The sequence below is a fragment of the Fusarium graminearum genome, chromosome 1, assembly GCF_000240135.3.
Source record: "Fusarium graminearum PH-1 chromosome 1, whole genome shotgun sequence".
Lineage (NCBI taxonomy): Eukaryota > Fungi > Ascomycota > Sordariomycetes > Hypocreales > Nectriaceae > Fusarium > Fusarium graminearum.
Window position 1 is genome coordinate 8716158 of NC_026474.1, and position 19631 is coordinate 8735788.

The following is a 19631-nucleotide window of genomic DNA, read 5'->3' on the forward strand; positions in this document are numbered from 1 at the left end:
TTGTTTTGCACTTTCTAACATATTAATTAGGCTTTACCTTTTCATCTCATCTACTAGTGAAAAAATAACACTGTACAATGTCTGAAACTGTTGTGGCTGATGATGATGATAATGGTGTTGTTATTGTTTACCCCAAAAACAACTCCAACTAACACAACAAGCATAACCATAACTATAACAAAACACTCTTATTACTTACGTGTTCATCGCTTGTCAGTTTCAAAATACTCTACCCTACCAACTAAACCTCGCCGCTTCCCTTAGCTGCCGCCGTGCCCCAGGCCAGGCCAGGCCCTACAGTAGGTCGGTCGGCTCCAACTCCAAGATACTGCGGCCAGGGTTCAGGGATCCCCCCTTGAAACCTGCTAGTGCACTGGCGTAATTTCAACCCGGGCTCCAAGACTCGGTATCAGGGACTTTAGTCCAAAGAGATAGACGTTTGCGAAATCCCTGAAGCTCCGTCTTGTGATTGGTTAGTCTGGTTAACCTCAACTTTCTAAAACATGGGTTTTGACACAAAATGTTTTTTCCCACTACGTAACTTGATCTCTTCTCAGTCTAATAAACTCGTTCAAAACACGAACAAGGTTATTCTTGAATGGGAACAGAACTTCCCGTGTCGGATCCCAGCCCAGGTAAAGAAACAAGCTGAGTTTTGCCTCATGACAGAAACATTTATTCCCCAGGCCAGGTCAGGTCAGGTCAGGTCAGGGACGAGGAACTACCATCCAACGAGGAAACACTCGGCCGGATGATACAACTCGGTATCCCACAGTTCTTTTCTCGTACCCGTTCTTTGATCGTCGCATTCTCCGCCGCACCTGCGGGAATTCTGCACTTACAGTAGCAATACGGATTGCTACTGCGGGATCTCAAGGTTCTTCATCTACCTATTCTTAGTCACTCCGGAGCCCCAGTTCAGTCAGATGTATAACTATTACCTATCACAGTTGCAAGGTAACATGATCAACACCTCCGAGCGGTGAACCGGCCCTACGTAGCGAGCGAGGTGGTGGTGTTGTTGTAGCAGTCGATCTGCCCTTGTCAACCCTAAAAGATCTTCCGCCTCTATCAATAATCCTGATTAATGAAAGTGTGCACCAGCAGTTAGCTAGTGCCCGATGCATTATGCGTTGCAGGGTGTCATTGAATAATAAGCACAGTAGTGTAAACATCTGACACACGTTCATCTATCTCATCAAATTCGTCTGAACATGTATGGTGCGCTAACAGACAAAACCCAAGTCTTGTTCTGAATGCCTCTGGGGTTTTCCTCTTCTGATGTGATGCATACGTCTGACATGTTGGCGTCGAGAGAGAAACACTCTCAGCAGCTCGGATCGAAACATTCCCGGAAACCGGCTGCTACTCTGACACTCTGCCGAGCCTGACAGGAGAACCCTTATGAAGCCGGATGGTGGTGGTTCCTGTGTGAGATGTGCTCTGAAGCAGCGATCAAACACAGTACAGATCCGAAACTCCAAGATCTCAGATTTCCAAGATGTGTTCTCGATAGGCTCAGTTTCAAAACGTTACTTAACCTTGACACTCTGCATTTATAGCTTTAATATTATATGTTTTATATGTCTCATGATCAACTATATTTCTTTGTCTAGTTTATATCGCCGTGTTAAGCATTGCATGTGCAGCTTACATATCTCTGCTTAAGCATTTGTCTGAGCGTCAAATGTTTTACCCAGTCGCAACATTTTCAGATGTGGAACTCACCTACTTGCCTACCTACCTCGGCATCGTTTCACCAGCCCGTGCATCTTGCTGGTCCAAGCTGTTTGCCAGTATCCCGTCATGGGGGGCTAGGGCTTCAGGTGGGAGAAACATGTTCTCGAACATTGCTGTTCTGGCAGGGGGTGTCCGAACGCAGTGAGTCAAGTGTAGCTATCGTGAGTCTCTCCAGTTTTCCAGAGGGCACAGCACGGGCAAGACGGCCGGGGATATAAATTCCGCGGCAGTACACAGCCTTGTACTACTAGTACAGGGTTCTTTTTGGAATGATAATTTCGTTGTTGTTTTACATTCATTGAAGTATGTAGTCGAAAAAAAGTCAAACTCCCCGAAGCAAAGCGGTGGTGTAAGTGAGCGATCGACTTCCTCACCGACATATTCATCTCATGTCTGTCATATTCCATTAATGCCTCAGTATGTTTACAGCTCATGACCTGCAGGCAGGGCAGGGCAGGGCTCTCGTTTCAATATTCACCGTTATATAAGGTTGTAGCTTGAAACGTGACCGAAATGGTTGGGATTTTCGCATCATCAAGTTTCCCAGAGCTGCGCTGCCCTACCCAGCCGCCCATAGCTGTGTGTCAACAAGGGTTGAGTAATCGCTTGGCCCTACGGGTCGAGAGACGTCCGAATCTTTAAGCAGCGTTCTTTGCAACCGGGGTGGTTTCATGAGCGGCCTACTAGGGGTCGAGGTTTCGAAACGATATAGTATGTTGGAAGTAGTTAAAGCGCCGGTGGGATATGTAAGTGCAGAGCGATTCTTGGTGAGAATAGTATAGTCTGTATCGTGACCGCATGCAACTCATCGTATCGTAGAGTAAGTGAGTAACTGACAATTTCCAACCTGATGCTCTGGACTTCGGAATCTATTTCCCCGGTATATTAAGGCCTGTGGACTTGTCATGTTTCGTTCCGATGGGGGAGAGTGCCCCGTGCTTTGTGCTTATTGACGTGGGCCATCAGACCATGCAGACGGCAAGCGTGTTTCGTAGTGGGGATCGGCAATGCACCCTTTTGATAATAGGTTAAGGCAAGGACTCTGCTAACTATCGAGTTTCCTACAGTGCCGGATCTTCACTATCATGATCAGAATGAGGTTTAACCGCTGCACTCCTGCGCCAAGATGGAGTTTCTTGATTCGTCCCATGCTGGACTAGTGTCTACCTGTCTGCATAGGTAGTAGTGTTTAGCCGTTAGATTAGAATCTGATGGTGGTCAGCAAGTTACCCTATACTGCCATACTCATAAAAGGGTTCTTCAGAAAGAATTGTATAGATTCTCATTAAAGAAAGTTTTGGCTATGGTTTTGATTCAACTGTAGAATATTCTGACATGCCCCATAGGTTATGCAAAGTGGGTATATTCTCAAAAGTCAGGTCACGTAGGAGAACTGCGTATATAACCTTTCGCAGTTTGGTGGTTGTGGGCGTCGAATAGTGTTGAGAGTGGCACACTCAGACTCGATACGTAAACAAGTGAAAAGTTTCGTGCTACCTATGCTCCTCGCACTGGACCATATGCATACAAAACATTTGCCATCCGTATGAGAAATGGACTATCCGAACCCGGACCCGACGAGGGAGGGACTTAAGAGGTACACCGGTCAAATGTCACGATCTTAGCTCGAGACCGCGACCAGATTGCCGGGTGTACGGATACCCCATTGTGTACAGTACAGTACTTTACGGTGGTAGAGTGGAGAATTGGGGCAGGCAGATCCATCACAATGAGCGATGCGGCTCTGAGGCCAGCCATGCGGAAAAAAGGCACGTTCCGCAAGACAAGAGAACAGCGTCGCAACTAACTTGTTACGAATGTGCTGTACCGTCGTTAAGCTTATCTGTTAACCTCACCTATCATGTGTGTTTTTATGGCCTCTCCCATGTGTGATGGGACGTTGGGAGTTCATGAGGGAGACTCTTAAGAGAAGTGGGGATAACTTCGTCATTTGCCCGGTGAACAAATACGCCGAATGACTGGATTGAATGTTTCGAGGGGATAAGCCTAATAAGATGATGCACGATATTCCACCACGCGATTACAGGCCCACGAGGACGCCAATGTCAATGAGATTGTCTTGTGAGAGACCATCGACAAAGCATGCCACGCAACACAAAACGCCGTGGCAAGTTATCAAACTATAATAAAGAGTTTTCATAAAAGTTAAACATATCCAAACCACAAACGATGGTCAGATATCAGACAACTCCAAGCGATCGAACAGACAAGGGTTTGGTCATTGTCCGACGGCTTTAAATATCGTGAGATAGTGTGAATAAGCGATATTGTCCATGTTCAGGTTTAGTAAGGTCAAGTCGAAAGAAATGAGTCATCAAAAAGAAGACATGGGGGGCTGAAGTGGCTGAGACCTGGCAAAGCTGAAAGAGATGAGAGCCAAGAGATGAGAGAGGAATCGAGATCTCTCATGATATCAACGAGATATCGCAATTCTTGTGTTGAATGACTGATCCTCTGATAACCCTTGGTAAACGAGGCTTGAGGCTTGATCAAGAGGGTGGCTTGGCAACCAGCTCGTCAACCAAACAAAGCTCCATCTCATCATTAGCGAGCGGGGACTTGGAGCACGTACCTCTTTAGTACTTGTTTTCTCATTGTTTCCTCGCCAAATATGTACATCATACGACGCTATGCGCACTGTAACTTCGCATATCTATCGCGTGACGGGCTACAGTATGAGATGGCTTGTCGTCAAGAACCCACTACCATGACGGATTTGCAGCCCCCCGCTTTTAACAGCATGGGTTGGTAGCTTTCAGTCGCGCCTGCCCATCTCCTCTCGCCCATTCCATTCTCCCCTTTCCACCACAGAAAAAAAAAAGGGTAACTACGACCACCTTTCCCCTCCCCAGGTCCCAGCGACTTCCAAGGTCCTGTCCGAGTTACTTTGTCTCGAGGTACCATCCATCGTCGCTCTTCCCCAGGCCTTACCTCCCCTTCTCTTGCCAATCCACCCTCAACCCTTTCGATCTGACGGCAACGGATTTTGAGTGAGGTATCTATTGTACTTCATCTTACAAGGACTACGGCTCCAGATCCAGCTACAACTACAGCTACAATCACCCCTTCATCCTCAAACTTGTCTAGCAGTGGATCCACTGTGTATCTGCATCTGCATCCCATCCATCTGGATCTGACCTTGTTCAACTGTGATCGACTACGACAAGCAAAAAAAAAAAAACAGTGACCAAGAGCTTGTGTCGTCACTGTCGCCAGCCAAACGAGCGAGACGCGCATTTGCACACTCCCCCTGCGGATTTTTTATTAACTAGAGTGAGTATCTCATTTTATACTTCATCTTCAGAGCAAATTCCATTCGTTACCTGCATTTCATCTTCATTCATGATTCCCCTCTTCACTTTGCTGGTACGATAGTTTTGTCATGTTTTTGGGTGCGCGTCCTGTACCTTCCGCCGTTGCCGAGTTGAGATGATGAACCTACCAAAGTTTCAACCAACTCAACCACTCAACCACGCATCATTGTATCCGTCGCTCTGTTATATTTTTCTGCCAGTACAGCCTTACGTGGTCTATTAAAACTTTGTTACCTCTCATACGCCCGTGTCTTATCACACACAGACGCTACGCGTGTACACTTTATCTGGTTTAATTGCCTTTGCCTGGCTTGTCATAACCCCAGCACCAATCCTTTTTCACAAAGTCTCTCCAACCACCCAAAAAAGAACGGGGACACCCAAATATTCACCGTGTTTGCCTCGGCCACCACGCCAATGCATATGACTTGCACGTTGATGCAGACGCCTCGAAAAGCATAACCAACCGCTGAGACTCGATCTTTGATCTTTATCAAGCACTCACTAACCACAAAAGTGAACGATCAGGTCAAACAATAAAGAAACAAAACAGAATCACCGCCGCCACTTGGTACTTGCGTGGAGACAGGAAAAAAAAGACAGCATTTCACCCTATCTTATCCTGAAAATTTACCAACCAGAACACGAGGTTGGGTTTCCCCTACGCCCTAGCTCCCCTCCCCAGCAGAGAACATCTCGAATACTTCCAGACACACTCACACATCTCTTGTGTGTATTTGTCTTGTAGCAGTTTGTTACGCGACAGTTGTACTTGTTGCTGTCCCACCTCTCCGTCGTCAGCACCTACTCTGCAGACACAGCTATTATCAAACTCTTGCTCGTAAGTAACAGACATTTCGTTTTCCACATCGTCATTGTTGGATTTCCAAAGTCCAAGCTTGGATCTCTGGAGAACCTCTCGCGTCTTGCGCCGTCGCGTCTCGTCTTGTGCCTTAGTGCCCACGAACTACTACCGTACCGCAACATACTAGAAAGCCGATACGATACAAGCAAAGCTTAGTATGATACATCGCACTATCTGAGCAAGGCCAGAGTTGTGTACTCATGGTTTTTCGAGGTTCTGATGTTAGCGATGACACAACTCACTTCAGCTCAGACCCTGGTCGCGTCGCCCTCAGCTTGCGCGTATTGCAGACCCACATTGGTACTGTTGACTTACCCGTCAGCACTATCAAAAGTCTTGTTGTATCGCAATACTGTCGCGTCAGCGTCTCACGACTTGGACATGATGTTGCTTTCTTTGCTAAGAGTTTTGAGTGCTAATACTAGTGTCGCATTAGATCATGCAGCAGTGGCAAGTCGGGCCCGTCCCCGAGTATGTTTACTCCAACTCAACTCATCAACCAAATGAGATGCAGTAAGTATTTGCTCTTGAAATACTTCCTTTGTACCTATGATCCTTGAGCGCCCTTCACCTGCTACACGGCGAAACCCTTGACTGTCCTGTGTTGCCTGAATATCATTGTCATGGCACGGTCAGTGGTCATTCATTGTCTTCTACGGTGTTTTGCGTCCTCACTTACTACCCACTCAAACACCTGTAATTGTTCACCCGCCAGACCACAGCTGCACACAGGCTTCTTACTCACACGGAAGTGACTTGAACGCCTGCAGTTCTGTGGAAGTATTGGATATCACATTACACCCAGTCATATCGGAAGTAGGTTCCTATAATGAGGTAATACTGCTAACCAGCGTGCCTCGATAGCAACCCTCACCAGTACCAGAACGACATGACCCGTCGTAATGAGCAGCATCAATTCCAGCAGTACGCTCCTCAGCCTAATATGGCACCGCAGCAACAGCAGCCTCCTCAGCAGCAACAACATCACCCGGCCCCTGTTCAACCTCCCATGAATGTTCCTCAGCAACCTCCTAATGGTCCCGCGCCACCTCAGCAAACGCCCACGCCTACACCGGCTCCGGCCGGTCGGCAGCGAAAGCGGCCAGCGCCTTCTGCTGCCCCTCCTCCGGTCGCAGTTGCCCCTCCTGCACCTGTCACTCCCTCTCAAGTTCAGACACCTGTGGCAGCTCCGCCTGCACCTCAGGCAGTGATTCCCCAACCTCCGCCTCAAGCCCCTACAGATGATGCGAATGCACAAGCAATCGCTCCCCCACCGGCAAAGAAGAGCCGAACCAACACCCCCTGGACGCCGCAAGAAGAGCTTCGCCTGAAGCAGATGCGGGATGCTGGCAACAGCTGGGCAGAAATTGCCAAAGTGAGTATTGATTGTATGCTTATTTATATGAATTGTGTACTAAGTTATGATTAGACTTTCCCAACCCGCACGGAAGGATCCGTCAAGAAGCATTGGTACAAGGTATGCTCTATCGTGCGGCCCATGTGAATAAGTTCAAGTAGCTAACCGAAATCAGGACATGCATTATGCAGAGTTTGCAGAGGATGAGGTAACCACCGTTCGCCCCGAATACTGAGCAACCAAGCTGACCTCCTGCTCATCAGAGTCAAGCGTTGTTGAACGCAATCAAGGAGTACGAGAACAACAAGTGGAAGTCGATTGGGCAAAAGGTCGGAAAGCCCGCAAAGGTACAAACACTCAACCTAGAAGTAGCATGAGACATGGAAAGCTAATACTTAAAACAGGCTTGCGAGCAGTATGCCAAGGAAAATTTCCCGGGTATGGCTACAAAGTTTCGTCTGTGATTAGGGGGACTCATTTAGGCTGACATAAACAGATTTGTTTACTAGTTCCAAAAGGTAGAGCCGCTCAAGGTGTCGCCGGATATTTCACGACCTCACAACGCTACAACTGATTCGTGACCCGATGCGACATTCACAGCAAAGGGAAAAGAAAAACAACAAAATTTTGATAAAAATCAGCAGTGGCGTCTGCATAGGATACACCCGGGAAACTGTTTAATGTTTGTTAATTATGGACTTCTTTCTCAACCATTCATGAGACATGGCAGAGAGCTTTGCTACCACTCTTTCGGACTGGATATGGTTAGGATCAGGATATGGCGCGGAAAGGAGGAAAAATGGAAGAGCCGGTGCAGAAGGATATGAAGCTGTATTGGTATAATGGTGATAGATGAAGGATGTTTGAGGAAGATGAAGCCGTTTCTAGACGGGGAGTGGTGAAGATGACGGCTTTCTGGTTGTTTTTTCTTCTCGTTTCCTCTTTTCCTTTCTTATCCTGGTGAGAGGAGGATACTGTTCGTTTTAGGTCTGATTACTTATACCCCAATGCCTGGAGTTGATTCCTTGCGCACAAAGTATGAACCTTTTGGAGTGATGTATATGCGATGTGAATTTTTAAATCATTTTTTTCTTCCACTAGTGAAGGATATGCCAATTGCCCGATCAGCTTGGTTGGTCAATTCGTCCACGTATTTTGTCTGTATACTGGTGGCAATCAATCCTGATCATCAAGTGCATGGACAAACCAGGAAGGTCAAGAATTACTGGATCCTGGTGATGGGTGTTTGACAGGCCTGTAGTCCTAACCAGGATTCATAATATCCATGACATGATATTAGTCTTTGCTCTTCCCTGTCAGGGTGTTGCATGTGATAGACTATTGGGTACCTGTCAGGTGTAGTTTGTGGCGGCGGGAGAGGCAGTGCTGTGTGACAGAAGGACGAGATGTGAGAGGCAGAAGCAATAACGGCGATGCATGATGGCGTCGAAGATCAATGGGTTGGTATAAGACGTCAATTTATTACAGTTTTGCTAGTTGGTACATGCAATGCAAACTAGCGTACAGACTGAATAGTATACTGCTAGTATGTATGTACATTGGCACATGTGTTGCTGTATCCCACAAGGTGAGGTGAGGAAAACTGGACCGGAATGAAGGGGGCACGGTACGTATTGTGATGTTCAGGGATAGATTTCCGACTTCAAGCTGGGGGCGATTGTTTGCCTTCACCTCAACACAGTAGAAGTTAAGGAGACTGGGAACTGTTTTATAGAGTCAATAGAGTTGTATCGTGGTACGGCGGGTAGAATGGCGATCAGGTCAAACTCAATCGTTTTGGTTGAACTTTGTTAACGAGTAGAGAGGATCCAGTTCCTGAGGGGAACAGGTGGTGCAATTTTGCATTGCTAGAACTGTCGCGAGGCAAAGGAGAATGCTGCGTCGTGCTCTTGGATAAATGATATAAAGCACAGCCTCAATTGCATAAAACTGCTTCAATTAAGCCTGTCTGTTCACCTGTATCTCAATACGAAGTGCTCTTGCAGGGCATCGGGGGAGGTCACATAGAAGGTAACATCGCCTGTTGATATGGAGGAAATCAGGGGCCATGCTTGTGAGTTAGGCCAGACTAGGCTAGGTCGGGGGTCTCAGGCGCGTGATGGCAGACGAACCGATCACCAAATTTGGGTACTGGAAAGTTGTGATTGGCCGGGGTTGAGTGTCTTATCTCTAGAATGGTTTAGTGTTGTCAGTGCATCTAAACGAAAATGGTGTTGCTTGTGTCTTGTGTCTGTGTCTGGAGTCTCGGCACGAGAGAAGATGAGGTCCGCATTGCCAGAGGCCCAGAGCTGACCTGAAAAGTGCGGTCGTTTCTTTCTTTAATCCCTCCTACCTACTCCTCCTTCCCCGGATTTCTCTCTCTTGCGTCTCCGTCCGTGTGTGCGTGTGTAGATACTACTCGTCTTTTCTTTCTTGTTTTGTCTGCTACCTAATCTCATCCCATCCCATACCATCTTTTTCTTTCAGGAGAAAAGATAGTATCGGTGGCACTCATCAATCGTTTTTACTATCATATTCATTCGTTGTCACACAGAAAACGAGTTAGTTTCCCGATCGATCCATCACCGATTCCGAGAAGCGCGCGACAATTTCTTCTTCATCTTCAACTCAACAATCGCTTTCCATATTCCTTCTGCCCTCGTTGAGAAGGACGTTGAAGAGAAGTCAAGGGAGGAAAAAGAAAGTGTTTTCTCAAGGGGATAAGGACGCGCAAACCTCTCGGCAGCCCGCATTCCAGCACCCTTTTTTCCCGATCGATAGAATATCAGCAAATTCGAGCTTTGTCAAAGCACGCACCTTAATCAACAACAACAAAACAACCCAAGTCGTTCGCTTGCTGGGTTGGTTTTGACTGTCGTTTTCCCTTATCGAAACAGCAGTCGTTACAATAACAACCTTAATTCGACACCTCAACCGGGCCTGTCGATCAATACCGAATCTTTAATTGGAAGGCGCTTTCGTATCAACGCCTCTTCGATCGAACTGCATCAGCACCCCTGTTTCTAGTCGATTGTTTCTTTCTTATTCATAATGTTGCGATCACTCGTTGCCGCTGCCCTTTTGGGCGCCAGCTCTGTCGCTGCTATCAAGTGCACGCGCGATAGTCACTGTCCTGAGGACTCTCCTTGCTGCTCCAGTAAGTCACCTCGGCAGATTCCCAAGTCTCTTCAAATCTGACATGTCACAGCCTACGGTGAATGCGGTGTTGGCGCATACTGCCTTGGTGGTTGCGACCCTACCATGTCCTTCTCTCTCGACTCTTGTGTCCCTGCTCCCGTTTGCCAGGATCGCAAGATGAAGATGAACTCTCTCGATAGGATTGTCGATATCGGCAAGTACTTGGGTGACTCTGACAAGGCCGACTGGGTCGCCCAGGGTGAGCCTGTTGTCTTCAAGGACAATGTTCTTCTTACCATGCCTAAGGACAGTGTCGGTACTCTCCTGTCTTCCACCGTCTACATGTGGTATGGCAATGTCAAGGCTCGCTTCAAGACCAGCCGTGGTGCTGGTGTTATTACTGCTTTCATTCTCTTCTCCGACGTCAAGGATGAGATTGACTACGAATTTGTTGGCACAGAACTCGGCGATGCCCAGACAAATTATTATTTCCAGGGAATTACAAACTGTAAGTCGCTTTCATGGTTGCATAACAAGGTAGCCCCTTGTTTGTGACACAGCCTGGAATACTCACGTGATCAACACACTTGACATGCATGGCTAACACTTCACCAGACCAAAACTCAGAAAACATTTCACTCTCTGATACCTTTGCCAATTACCATGACTACGAAATCCGATGGACCCCCGACAAGATTGAGTGGTGGGTAGATGGCAAGATGGGTCGAAGCCTGGACAAGAAGGATACCTGGAACGCAACCTCCAAGAACTTCATGTTCCCCCAGACTCCCTCTCGAGTTCAGCTTTCTCTCTGGCCCGGTGGTAAGGAGGGTAACGCAGAGGGTACGGTGTCCTGGGCGGGCGGACCTATCGACTGGGACCACCCTGATATTCAGAAGAGCGGCTACTACTACGCTGCGTTTTCCGATGTCGAGATTGAATGCTTCAACGCCAAGACTGCTCCTGGCACCAACTCTGGAAAGAGTTACTGGTACAACAACGAGGCCGGTACCAACAACACGATTGTTGATGGCGACAAGAGACATACGATCGCTTCTCTCATGGCTACCGGCGAGGATATGGACAAGGGAAAGAAGAAGGAAGAGAAGAAGAAAGAGGATAAAAGCAAGGACGACGACAAAGACAAGGATGACAAGGACAAGGACAAGGAAGACGACGACGAGGATGATGAGCCTGCTACAATTCCTGGTGGCGGTAACGGCGCCCCCACAAACGATCACGGTAATGGAGACGACAGTAGCAGCGGCTCAGGCTCAGGCTCAAGTTCAGACAACGCCCCCAAGGGTAATCCCGATGGCACAGACGACACTGAGCCCGCTGACACCACCAACTGTGATACCAGCAGCTTCAACCAAGAATGCGGCAAGTCAGGCTCTAGTAAGAGCAAGTCTGAGGATAGCGGCAACGGTTCCAACGCTGGGTCAAGAAACGGCGCGAGTGCGTTGGCCATCATCATTGCAGGCGGAGCCCTGTTCTGGCTGTAACCAACATGTTCGTCTGAGTGTCCTGTCCTGCGATTCCTTCCCATTGAGTCCCCTCTCACCGCTCTTTATTATATAGCATCTCACTGCGCTTTTCCTTCTGTTTCTCCGGCATTTTTTTCATGACGGTTGGTTGGCTTTGAGACTTTTGTATGTAATCTCTTTCTTCTTCTTCATTCTCGAGTGTATATTTCGATAATAGAGGTATGATAATGGTGAATGGGTTTTGCATGGCAATGAATCTTTTTATCAAAATCTAAGTTTTTTTTTATGAAGTGCGTATGTGATGGCAGGATGACTTGTTATACATTGGATATTGTCAGTTATGTGTCAGCTATGGATATCCATGTTTGTGATTGAGTACTTGGTCAGAGTTTGTTGGCCGTCATGGCATGATGAGAAGATCCGTGTCGAGATGACAGGCGACTAAAATCTCACGTTTGTCATGTGGAAGGACCAGAAGGATCGTTGTTTACATGAATGCCTGTCCTTGTCGTCTCTTTGTCTTGACTTGAGAAAAGCTATGGTCAGTGGCCGTTGCAAGCGGGCAATCATTTCAGCCCCATGTACTCTGTATCGACTACTATCCTATCGAGAACATCCCATCAGCAGATATCAGTCATTCAGAAATCAATTAAAAAAGCCTCATGAACATGGGTTCAGGCGCGTTTGCCATAGTTGTGATCCAATCCTTTTGCATCTTGGCGGTCTTTCTGTAAACGCCAGTCTTTTAAGCGCTTATGGCCCCTGGGGTTGGAGGAACTTTGGTGAAACTTGGGGCATTTCATTGGTGGACGGACATTTCTTGGCTTGCAGTACCGCGGGCTTGTTTCGTTTCATGTTGCACTTCGCTTTGCTTTTGGGGCTTTCGGGGCATTTGTTCAGTGACCATAGCCCTATAACAACAACTGAAGTGCGGTCGCACAGCCTCCTTGTTCGGGTAGCTACAGCGGGCACCTTTTCTTTTACCCCTGGATCATCCAAAGGATCAGCCAAAAAAATCAATCTATTCTTTGTCTCGTTCCAATCACGACGCTGCGCCTCCACTGAATATGTCTTTGAAAAGAGAGTTAAACAAGGATTTGCTTGACGCAATGAATGAATTTACATGCATGAGACATGGATTAGAGTCCTTCATTCCTTTCTTGAGTTCCCTTCCTTCTTGTTCGCTGGTCCACCTGTTGGCCCTTCCTTCCTTCTTTCCCCCGTTGAGGCTGAGGCTTACTTTCTCAAAGCCTTTATTTTATATATACTTCATTCCCCCCGCCCCTTCTTCTCACAGCCTCCCCATAAACAAAATCCTTTGACCGCATTCAGCCTCCTTTCATCTTAAACCCATCTCATCCCCGTCATTTCTATTCTTGTTTACTTTAAAGATTGGACTGGTTCCTGATCTTAGTTCTCTATCAACTCTCGTTTACTTGATACCCACCCGACATTGACTGTCGACTACTGTTTTGTATATCACATCTACCTACACAAAGATCAACCACATCCTAATGATCTGAAACGAAACGATACATCACATCATCATGAAGTTCACTTCTACTGGCCTCATGGCCTCTCTCGCTGCTTCAGCTTCAGCTTCTGCCCTTCCCCAATTCGCTCGCAGCTCATACCCTGCCCCTTCGGCATCGGCATCTTCTCCTGCCCGCATCCTCCTCGGAAACCCTGGTCACATCTACGTTGCCGACTTTACTCCCAAGACGGGCAAGTTTGAGATTAGCATCAACGAGACCATTGAGGGTGGAAACTCGTGGATGGCCTTTGCCAAGCCCAACTTGCTCTATGCCGTCGATGAGAACTCGAACGAGCTGCGTCTGTTTAACCTGGACCTCAAGACTAATGAACTCAACCTTACAACTAAGAAGACCGCCAGCACTGGTGTTGTTCATCTCGAGTTCAACTCTGACAAGAGTCGCATGGTCGGTGCTGCTTACGGAAACGGTACTATTGATGTCTGGAACACGAAGGACGGTGGTCTGGAACTCATCAAGACTATCAAGTCTCCCGGCAAGCTTGGTCCCAACAAGGAGCGCCAGGATGCTTCCCACCCTCACCAGGCCAACCTCGATCCTTCAGGCCGCTACTTCGCCGTCAACGATCTCGGTACCGATTCTGTCGTCCTCATCGACTCCAAGAACGACGCTTTTACAGATAAGAACATCCCTATCGAGGCTGGCTGTGGTCCTCGCCACGGTGTCTTTTACCCTCGTGGTCAGGACAAGGCCACCCATTACATTATCGCCTGCGAGCTGAGCAACCAGGCCCTCGTCTACTCGGTCACCTACGAGGCCAACACTCTTGCTTTCAAGCACTACCAGTCCATCTCTACCTACGGCAAGGATGCTCCTGCCAAGGATATCAAGAAGGCTGCCGTTGGCGAGATCATCCTTGCTCCCAACAACAAGGATGTTTACATCTCCAATCGTCTCTCAGGACAAAAGACCGACTCTATCGCTCGCTTCACCATTGCCGAGTGCGGAACCCTGACTTACGCCGAGACCGTCTCCTCTGGTGGTCTCCTACCCCGCATGATGAGTTTCAGCTTGACCGCTAAGCACATCTTTGTCGGCAACCAGGATGGCACCAACGGTCTTGTTGCCCTGAAGCGTGGCTCTGATGGCAAGCTTGTTGAGAAGCCCGTCGGCAGCCTCCCTGGTTCTGTGTTCGGCGAACCTCAATTCGGACCTCAGTACGTTCAGCAGATCGCCTAAAATGGTTGATCTGCAAGCCAACGTTAACAAATCTTCTTCTTCTTCTTGTTTCAATGGCGCTTTTGGTGTTTCTTGGGCTTGTAGGATATATCCTGGATCTGCCCTTGGATAGTGAAAAGGGCACGATTATTTTCCAAAATATGTTTTAGCATTATACTTCGTCAATTGACAATTCTTCTATACCCTGGTATCAAAAAAGAAAACACCCTGTGAACCAATTCGTGAATGAGAGACATGCATGTATGTGATGCTGCGTGGTTGTTTGTTTTGTACTCTTTCTTTTGTTCAGTTATCCACCATTAAGCTCAATCTGAACTTGAATCACTTGCCATTCCTGCCCCTCCGCGCCCTGAAGTATCCTCTAATCTGTCTTTAATATGCCTATACTCTTCGTCCAGCAGCTCTGGATCCGAGCACTTGTGTGCCGTCTCAAAGTCTACCAGGACAGCTTCCCCGTCCGCCCCGATGAGGAAGTTGTGCTTGTTGATGTCCCCATGCAAGATTCCCAGCTCGTGTAGTTTGCGCAGGCTATGCTGGCACGCAGCTAGGTCTTCGGGCTCAGCGGTCCTCGCACCACGGACTTCCTCAACCAGAAAACCGATGACTCTCCCGTTCTCGTGGATGTGTCCGAGAAACGCAGGGCCGATTCCCCGGCCGTGGATCCACTCATATGAAGTTGTCTCGGCGGCGAAGTAGGGTATCTCCCAAGGGAACTGGGCAAACTTTGCCAAGACGGGCTTCTTGAAGCTGGGATGCGTCACGCGAAAGACGGTCTGGCGGACGCGGTCAAGCTGTTTGAGCTCAAGGTGATTTATCATGGTGTCGTGCCAAACATTCCCGATGCCTGGAAGACTGCTCCTCCTGGTCTCACAGAAGAAAGGTTTTCCTGTATGGCCGTCTTTCCCGACACGGCCCTCGTTCCAGTCTCCTGGGGGAAAGACGGGGAGTTGAGGGAGGAGGATGGGTTCATATGTGCGGTCTTCTGGGGGGACAAGACCGCCGTCCAGAGTGACGTATCTTACGTGAGCGCCATCAACGAGGAAGCGATATTCGCTCTTTTCGTCTGTTTCTGCGTCTGTAAGGACAGCGAGTAATCTGACGTTGTTGTTGTGTTTCATTATGAGTTGTTAAGAGATGAGGGACTCAGTAGGAGTGAGCCCCGTAGTTGTGTTATATCGTGGAGACAGACAGGGGTTGGAGTAGTCACAGAATGTGTGGAGTAGCAATTGGAGATAATGTAAGACAGGACAATGTAGATTATAAGCGATTAGTGAAGCACAGATAATAAGAAAGAGAGAAGGAGAAGGAGAAAAGGCCAGTCTTTAAGTTGTAGTTATAACCCCTGGACGAAAAGTGAGGGGCTCACTGTATGTACCGTACTGTAGTAATGGCAGGTCTCGGTAATCTGTATGTAATTGCGCTTTGACTGGTGACTGGTAGAGACGGGACAAGGCTATAATGTCCCCGATGCTGAGAGTTAGTTACATAGTGCCGGTTTATACCTGGGGCAGATAGTCTGGTGATTATTTATCACCAGTTGAACTGGAGGTTTTTCTCGTGATTATCCATAACTTTATTCGTATACATATTCGTATTTATATATCCTTCTGTTGCATCAATCATACTGACACCCTAACAACTGGACATCCAGTTCACTTCTGGCTGATCAGCTAAACTAGACATAGGGCGGATCCGAACTATGGACAGTTAGTCAGTACGTAGGAAGTTTGCCAAGATTGTGGATGCGGAATGAATCTCGCCAACTTCCGGAGTGGGAACTAAGACTGCAGCAGGTGATACGGATACTGTGGTAATGATGCAACTGTAGCGATGAACTTTGGTCGAGCCGAGTCATGGCCCTGTCGTGTTTGTGTAAGTGAGGCGGTTCGGTTCCATCCCCTGACTCTTGACAGGGGGTTGTTCAGTTAGTTACTACTAATGGTAGTTAGCTAGAGGCTAGGCATGGCGTTGTCTATTAGCTAACTGCAAGAGAATCAATACACCAGAGACATTGTTGAGTTGAGGCTCTCAAAAGCAAGGGGATCTTCATATTAGTACGAACTTTACATGGAATTTCGCCATCCAATCATATCTTGTTATGCGCATTTGAATGGTGTCGTACGATTGGTGACCGGACGTTGCTCAAATGCCTCAATGGCTGGTTGATGCGTTGTCAACTCGACTGAACCACAGCAGTGGCTTCAGTCGTTCATGTACTCACTTTAGGAAGCTGGAGATGCAATTCGCTATTTCCACTGTAATCTTATATCATTTATCACATTGTTTCTTACATAGATACTACCCTCGACTTCTCATCTCCATGATATACTCCCTCCCTTGGCCTCTCGTAACAGAACATCATCTCAAAACTCACATTACACAGCATTCTCACCCATACACAAACTCTCGCCTCAGAATGCAATGATTGGAGCTAGCCTTCACGTCTTACTCTATCATTAGGAGCCACGACATGTCGTCGGGCTGCAGCGGCATATGCATTACTACCTCCCCTCCTCCAATCTACGGTTGCTCAACAATGGCCTCCCCTCTTATCCTTTCTTGCGCACACCAATACAGTAACGAATTCGGGGGTTCTACCTGACATTTGTTCATTGCGATAAACTTATTTATCCATCTTCAGGCCTCATCCAAGCGGATGAGCATCTCTTTGCTTTTGCATAATGAGCAACTCTACAATCCCGGTGTCGTTGGACGCCCTTTTTGCACTTTAATGTTTTGACTCGTTTTTTATTCACCAACTATTGGCTTGTATGGGATGTATATTCCACTACCTTTGCCTCATCTGCACGGTTCCGTGGCTGATACCCAAGACCATGGATCCCTTCAGACAGCACTCCTCGCTTTCCAACCACTCATGAAGCTCCTCTGCAGTTCATGCAGTCGTACTGGCCAATACCCAACGGCGAATATCAAGAGACAGTTCTCTGATAACCCCTCCAAGAACAACGACATCAAGATTGGCCTCATCGTTGGCTTCACTCTTGCCGCCTTCTTGGCCATTGTCATTACCTTCTTGTACTTTTACTACGGCTCTGCGAGGTTTACGTTCAGGAAGAAGAAGAAGAACCACCGGCACCAACATCATCACCACCTGCATCATCATCCTCGTCATAGGAGACAGAAATCGCTTAGTAGTGGGGGATCGGGACTTTCTAATAACAGTGCTCCTCCTCCTGCACCCCCTGCTGATGACGCTCCGCCTAAAGATAAACCAGCGGATGGGTAGAAAAGATGGAAGGATGAAGTTACATCAGCTTGGTTAATGAGTCTCTGCTTTAGATATGTCCGTCGCAACAAGAGTAAGGGTTGATGCTATGTTAGGTTTCCCAGTTCCATGCACATCTTATTGAGCGCATTCGTGTATCTTTTCTCCTAGCGACTAGTAGCAATGTCAAACATAATTATTCATTCGCATGTATCTTATTAGACCGTCTAGAAAGTTATTCAAGCCCACTGTCCCATGGCTTTATATCGCTCAACTCCCAAGTCTAAACTTCTCTTTAACTATACAAGTCAAACACATGGCACTCTATCCTGCCTGTTCCCTCTCTGACCAAAGAAACTCGGCCTCTCCCATCCTCCATGTATCTGAGGCGCATCCATCTCGTTCGGTATACGGATCTGCTGTCGATGTTGACTCAGAGGATGGAATGCAGGCTCAGGCTGTTGAGGAGTCCAGTCACCAGCAGAATCCTGTCTGTGATAGAGTCTCTGATGTCGACAGTCTGGGCGGTGTCGAAAAGCATGATTTTGACCGTCTTGTTCGGATTCGTAACTTTCTTGGTTCTCTTCAAAATCAGCGGCGTGATGAGCAACTACTCGATGTCGTCTGTGAGAGTGGCGACGATGATGAGGATGAGTGTGAGAGTGTTTCTTCCTATATTGCTTCTGGCCCTTTTGAGACTTTGCTTGTTTGAAGTGATTCCAATTCCATTTGAACAAGACGGCTCCTAGGATGGTGATCAAAATAGCCAGGCCTACCACTATCCCAATAATTCCAGGACTTGTGTCTCGACGGTGTAACCTGTGAAGACCTCTTGGCAGGAGAGATTTTGTAGTGTCAAGAAATCTGTATGGCAGAGACAAAGACGGTATTCGAATTATCACGCTAGTATTTGTTGAGTATAGTGTATATGATGGTAGTTCATTGTGAGTGAGGTTGATGGAAGGCATCTTGACTATACTGATAGGTTACTGTATGGACTTTTCTTTGAATCGGTACTGAGTAGAAAGAAACAGCACTACGCTGAGGCAGGTATATACCTTATAATCAAGGGTCGGTCCCCATTATATGTCACTCTTGAGACATGATACACCGGCAACCACAATCTCGCATCACTATTTGACAATTGTCACAAACACCGGCATATCGCCTTTGTTCCCATTTCGTTACGAGCGGGTGTTTAGTCAAACATCTACACAATACCAAACCATCGGTGTGCACGTCAAGAGAGAGATAAGCCCGACCTACGGATGGATGTTCTTTGTTGTGACACAAAATACATTCTAGAAGATCACCCGCTATATCATATCCACAAACAATCTAACAAACCGTACAAGTTATACTCTATAATAGATACTCAAGGAAAACATGCTCATCACCTCTTTTCCCTTCTCCTGCTATCCCTCTTTCGTCTCCTCTCCTCCGCCTCAGTGTCCCCATCCTGCAATCCCCTGATCTGACCCAATGTGCTTCCGATCACATCCTGCAGTCTCCCGCCCTTTCGAACAAAGCGATCGTAGAACTCGCAGTCGCGGTGACTGGCGCCCCGCGCATTGAGAGAAATGATGGTGCTCGACATGGCTTCCAGCTCTGTCTTGAGGGTCTTGAGATCTAGGTCTCGCTTGTAGCGGCGTTGGCGACGACGGCGTCTCCGTTCTTCTCGGTCATCCGTCTCGTCGTATTCGCCTCGCCTTTGTCTTTCCTCTCTTCCTTGGCTCTGTCCCTGGTCTTGC

At 47.6% G+C, this 19631-nt stretch overlaps 6 protein-coding genes across 6 annotated transcripts in view; 4 read left to right on the forward strand and 2 right to left on the reverse strand.

Annotated features, from left to right (window-relative positions):
* Window positions 1-6829: 6829 nt before the first annotated feature.
* Window positions 6830-7761, forward strand: FGSG_02719 (uncharacterized protein; the record flags this gene model as incomplete). The annotated part of the gene is made up of 4 exons (XM_011320373.1): window positions 6830-7315; window positions 7370-7417; window positions 7561-7644; window positions 7702-7761. 4 exons carry the CDS (start codon window positions 6830-6832, stop codon window positions 7759-7761), a joined length of 678 nt encoding a protein of 225 aa, XP_011318675.1.
* A 2587-nt stretch (window positions 7762-10348) lies between these two features.
* Window positions 10349-11940, forward strand: FGSG_02720 (uncharacterized protein; the record flags this gene model as incomplete). Its single annotated transcript, XM_011320374.1, has 3 exons — window positions 10349-10454; window positions 10506-10943; window positions 11051-11940. 3 exons carry the CDS (start codon window positions 10349-10351, stop codon window positions 11938-11940), a joined length of 1434 nt encoding a protein of 477 aa, XP_011318676.1.
* Window positions 11941-13244: 1304 nt separating this feature from the next.
* FGSG_02721 (uncharacterized protein) lies at window positions 13245-14824 on the forward strand. Its single transcript, XM_011320375.1, has one exon. It carries the CDS (start codon window positions 13470-13472, stop codon window positions 14652-14654), a length of 1185 nt encoding a protein of 394 aa, XP_011318677.1. The 5' UTR covers window positions 13245-13469; the 3' UTR covers window positions 14655-14824.
* Window positions 14825-14959: 135 nt separating this feature from the next.
* FGSG_02722 (uncharacterized protein) lies at window positions 14960-15772 on the reverse strand (the record flags this gene model as incomplete). Its single annotated transcript, XM_011320376.1, has 1 exon — window positions 14960-15772. The coding sequence occupies one exon, from the start codon at window positions 15770-15772 to the stop codon at window positions 14960-14962; it is 813 nt and encodes a 270-aa protein (XP_011318678.1).
* A 1757-nt stretch (window positions 15773-17529) lies between these two features.
* FGSG_02723 (uncharacterized protein) lies at window positions 17530-17901 on the forward strand (the record flags this gene model as incomplete). The annotated part of the gene is made up of 1 exon (XM_011320377.1): window positions 17530-17901. The coding sequence occupies one exon, from the start codon at window positions 17530-17532 to the stop codon at window positions 17899-17901; it is 372 nt and encodes a 123-aa protein (XP_011318679.1).
* Window positions 17902-19273: 1372 nt separating this feature from the next.
* FGSG_12184 (uncharacterized protein) overlaps window positions 19274-19631 on the reverse strand; it is a gene marked incomplete at both ends in the record, with an annotated part of 806 nt that continues 448 nt past the window's right edge. The window contains one exon of the mRNA XM_011320378.1: window positions 19274-19509. Within this exon, the coding sequence (XP_011318680.1) occupies window positions 19274-19509 (236 nt within the window). The remainder of the gene's footprint in view (window positions 19510-19631) is intronic.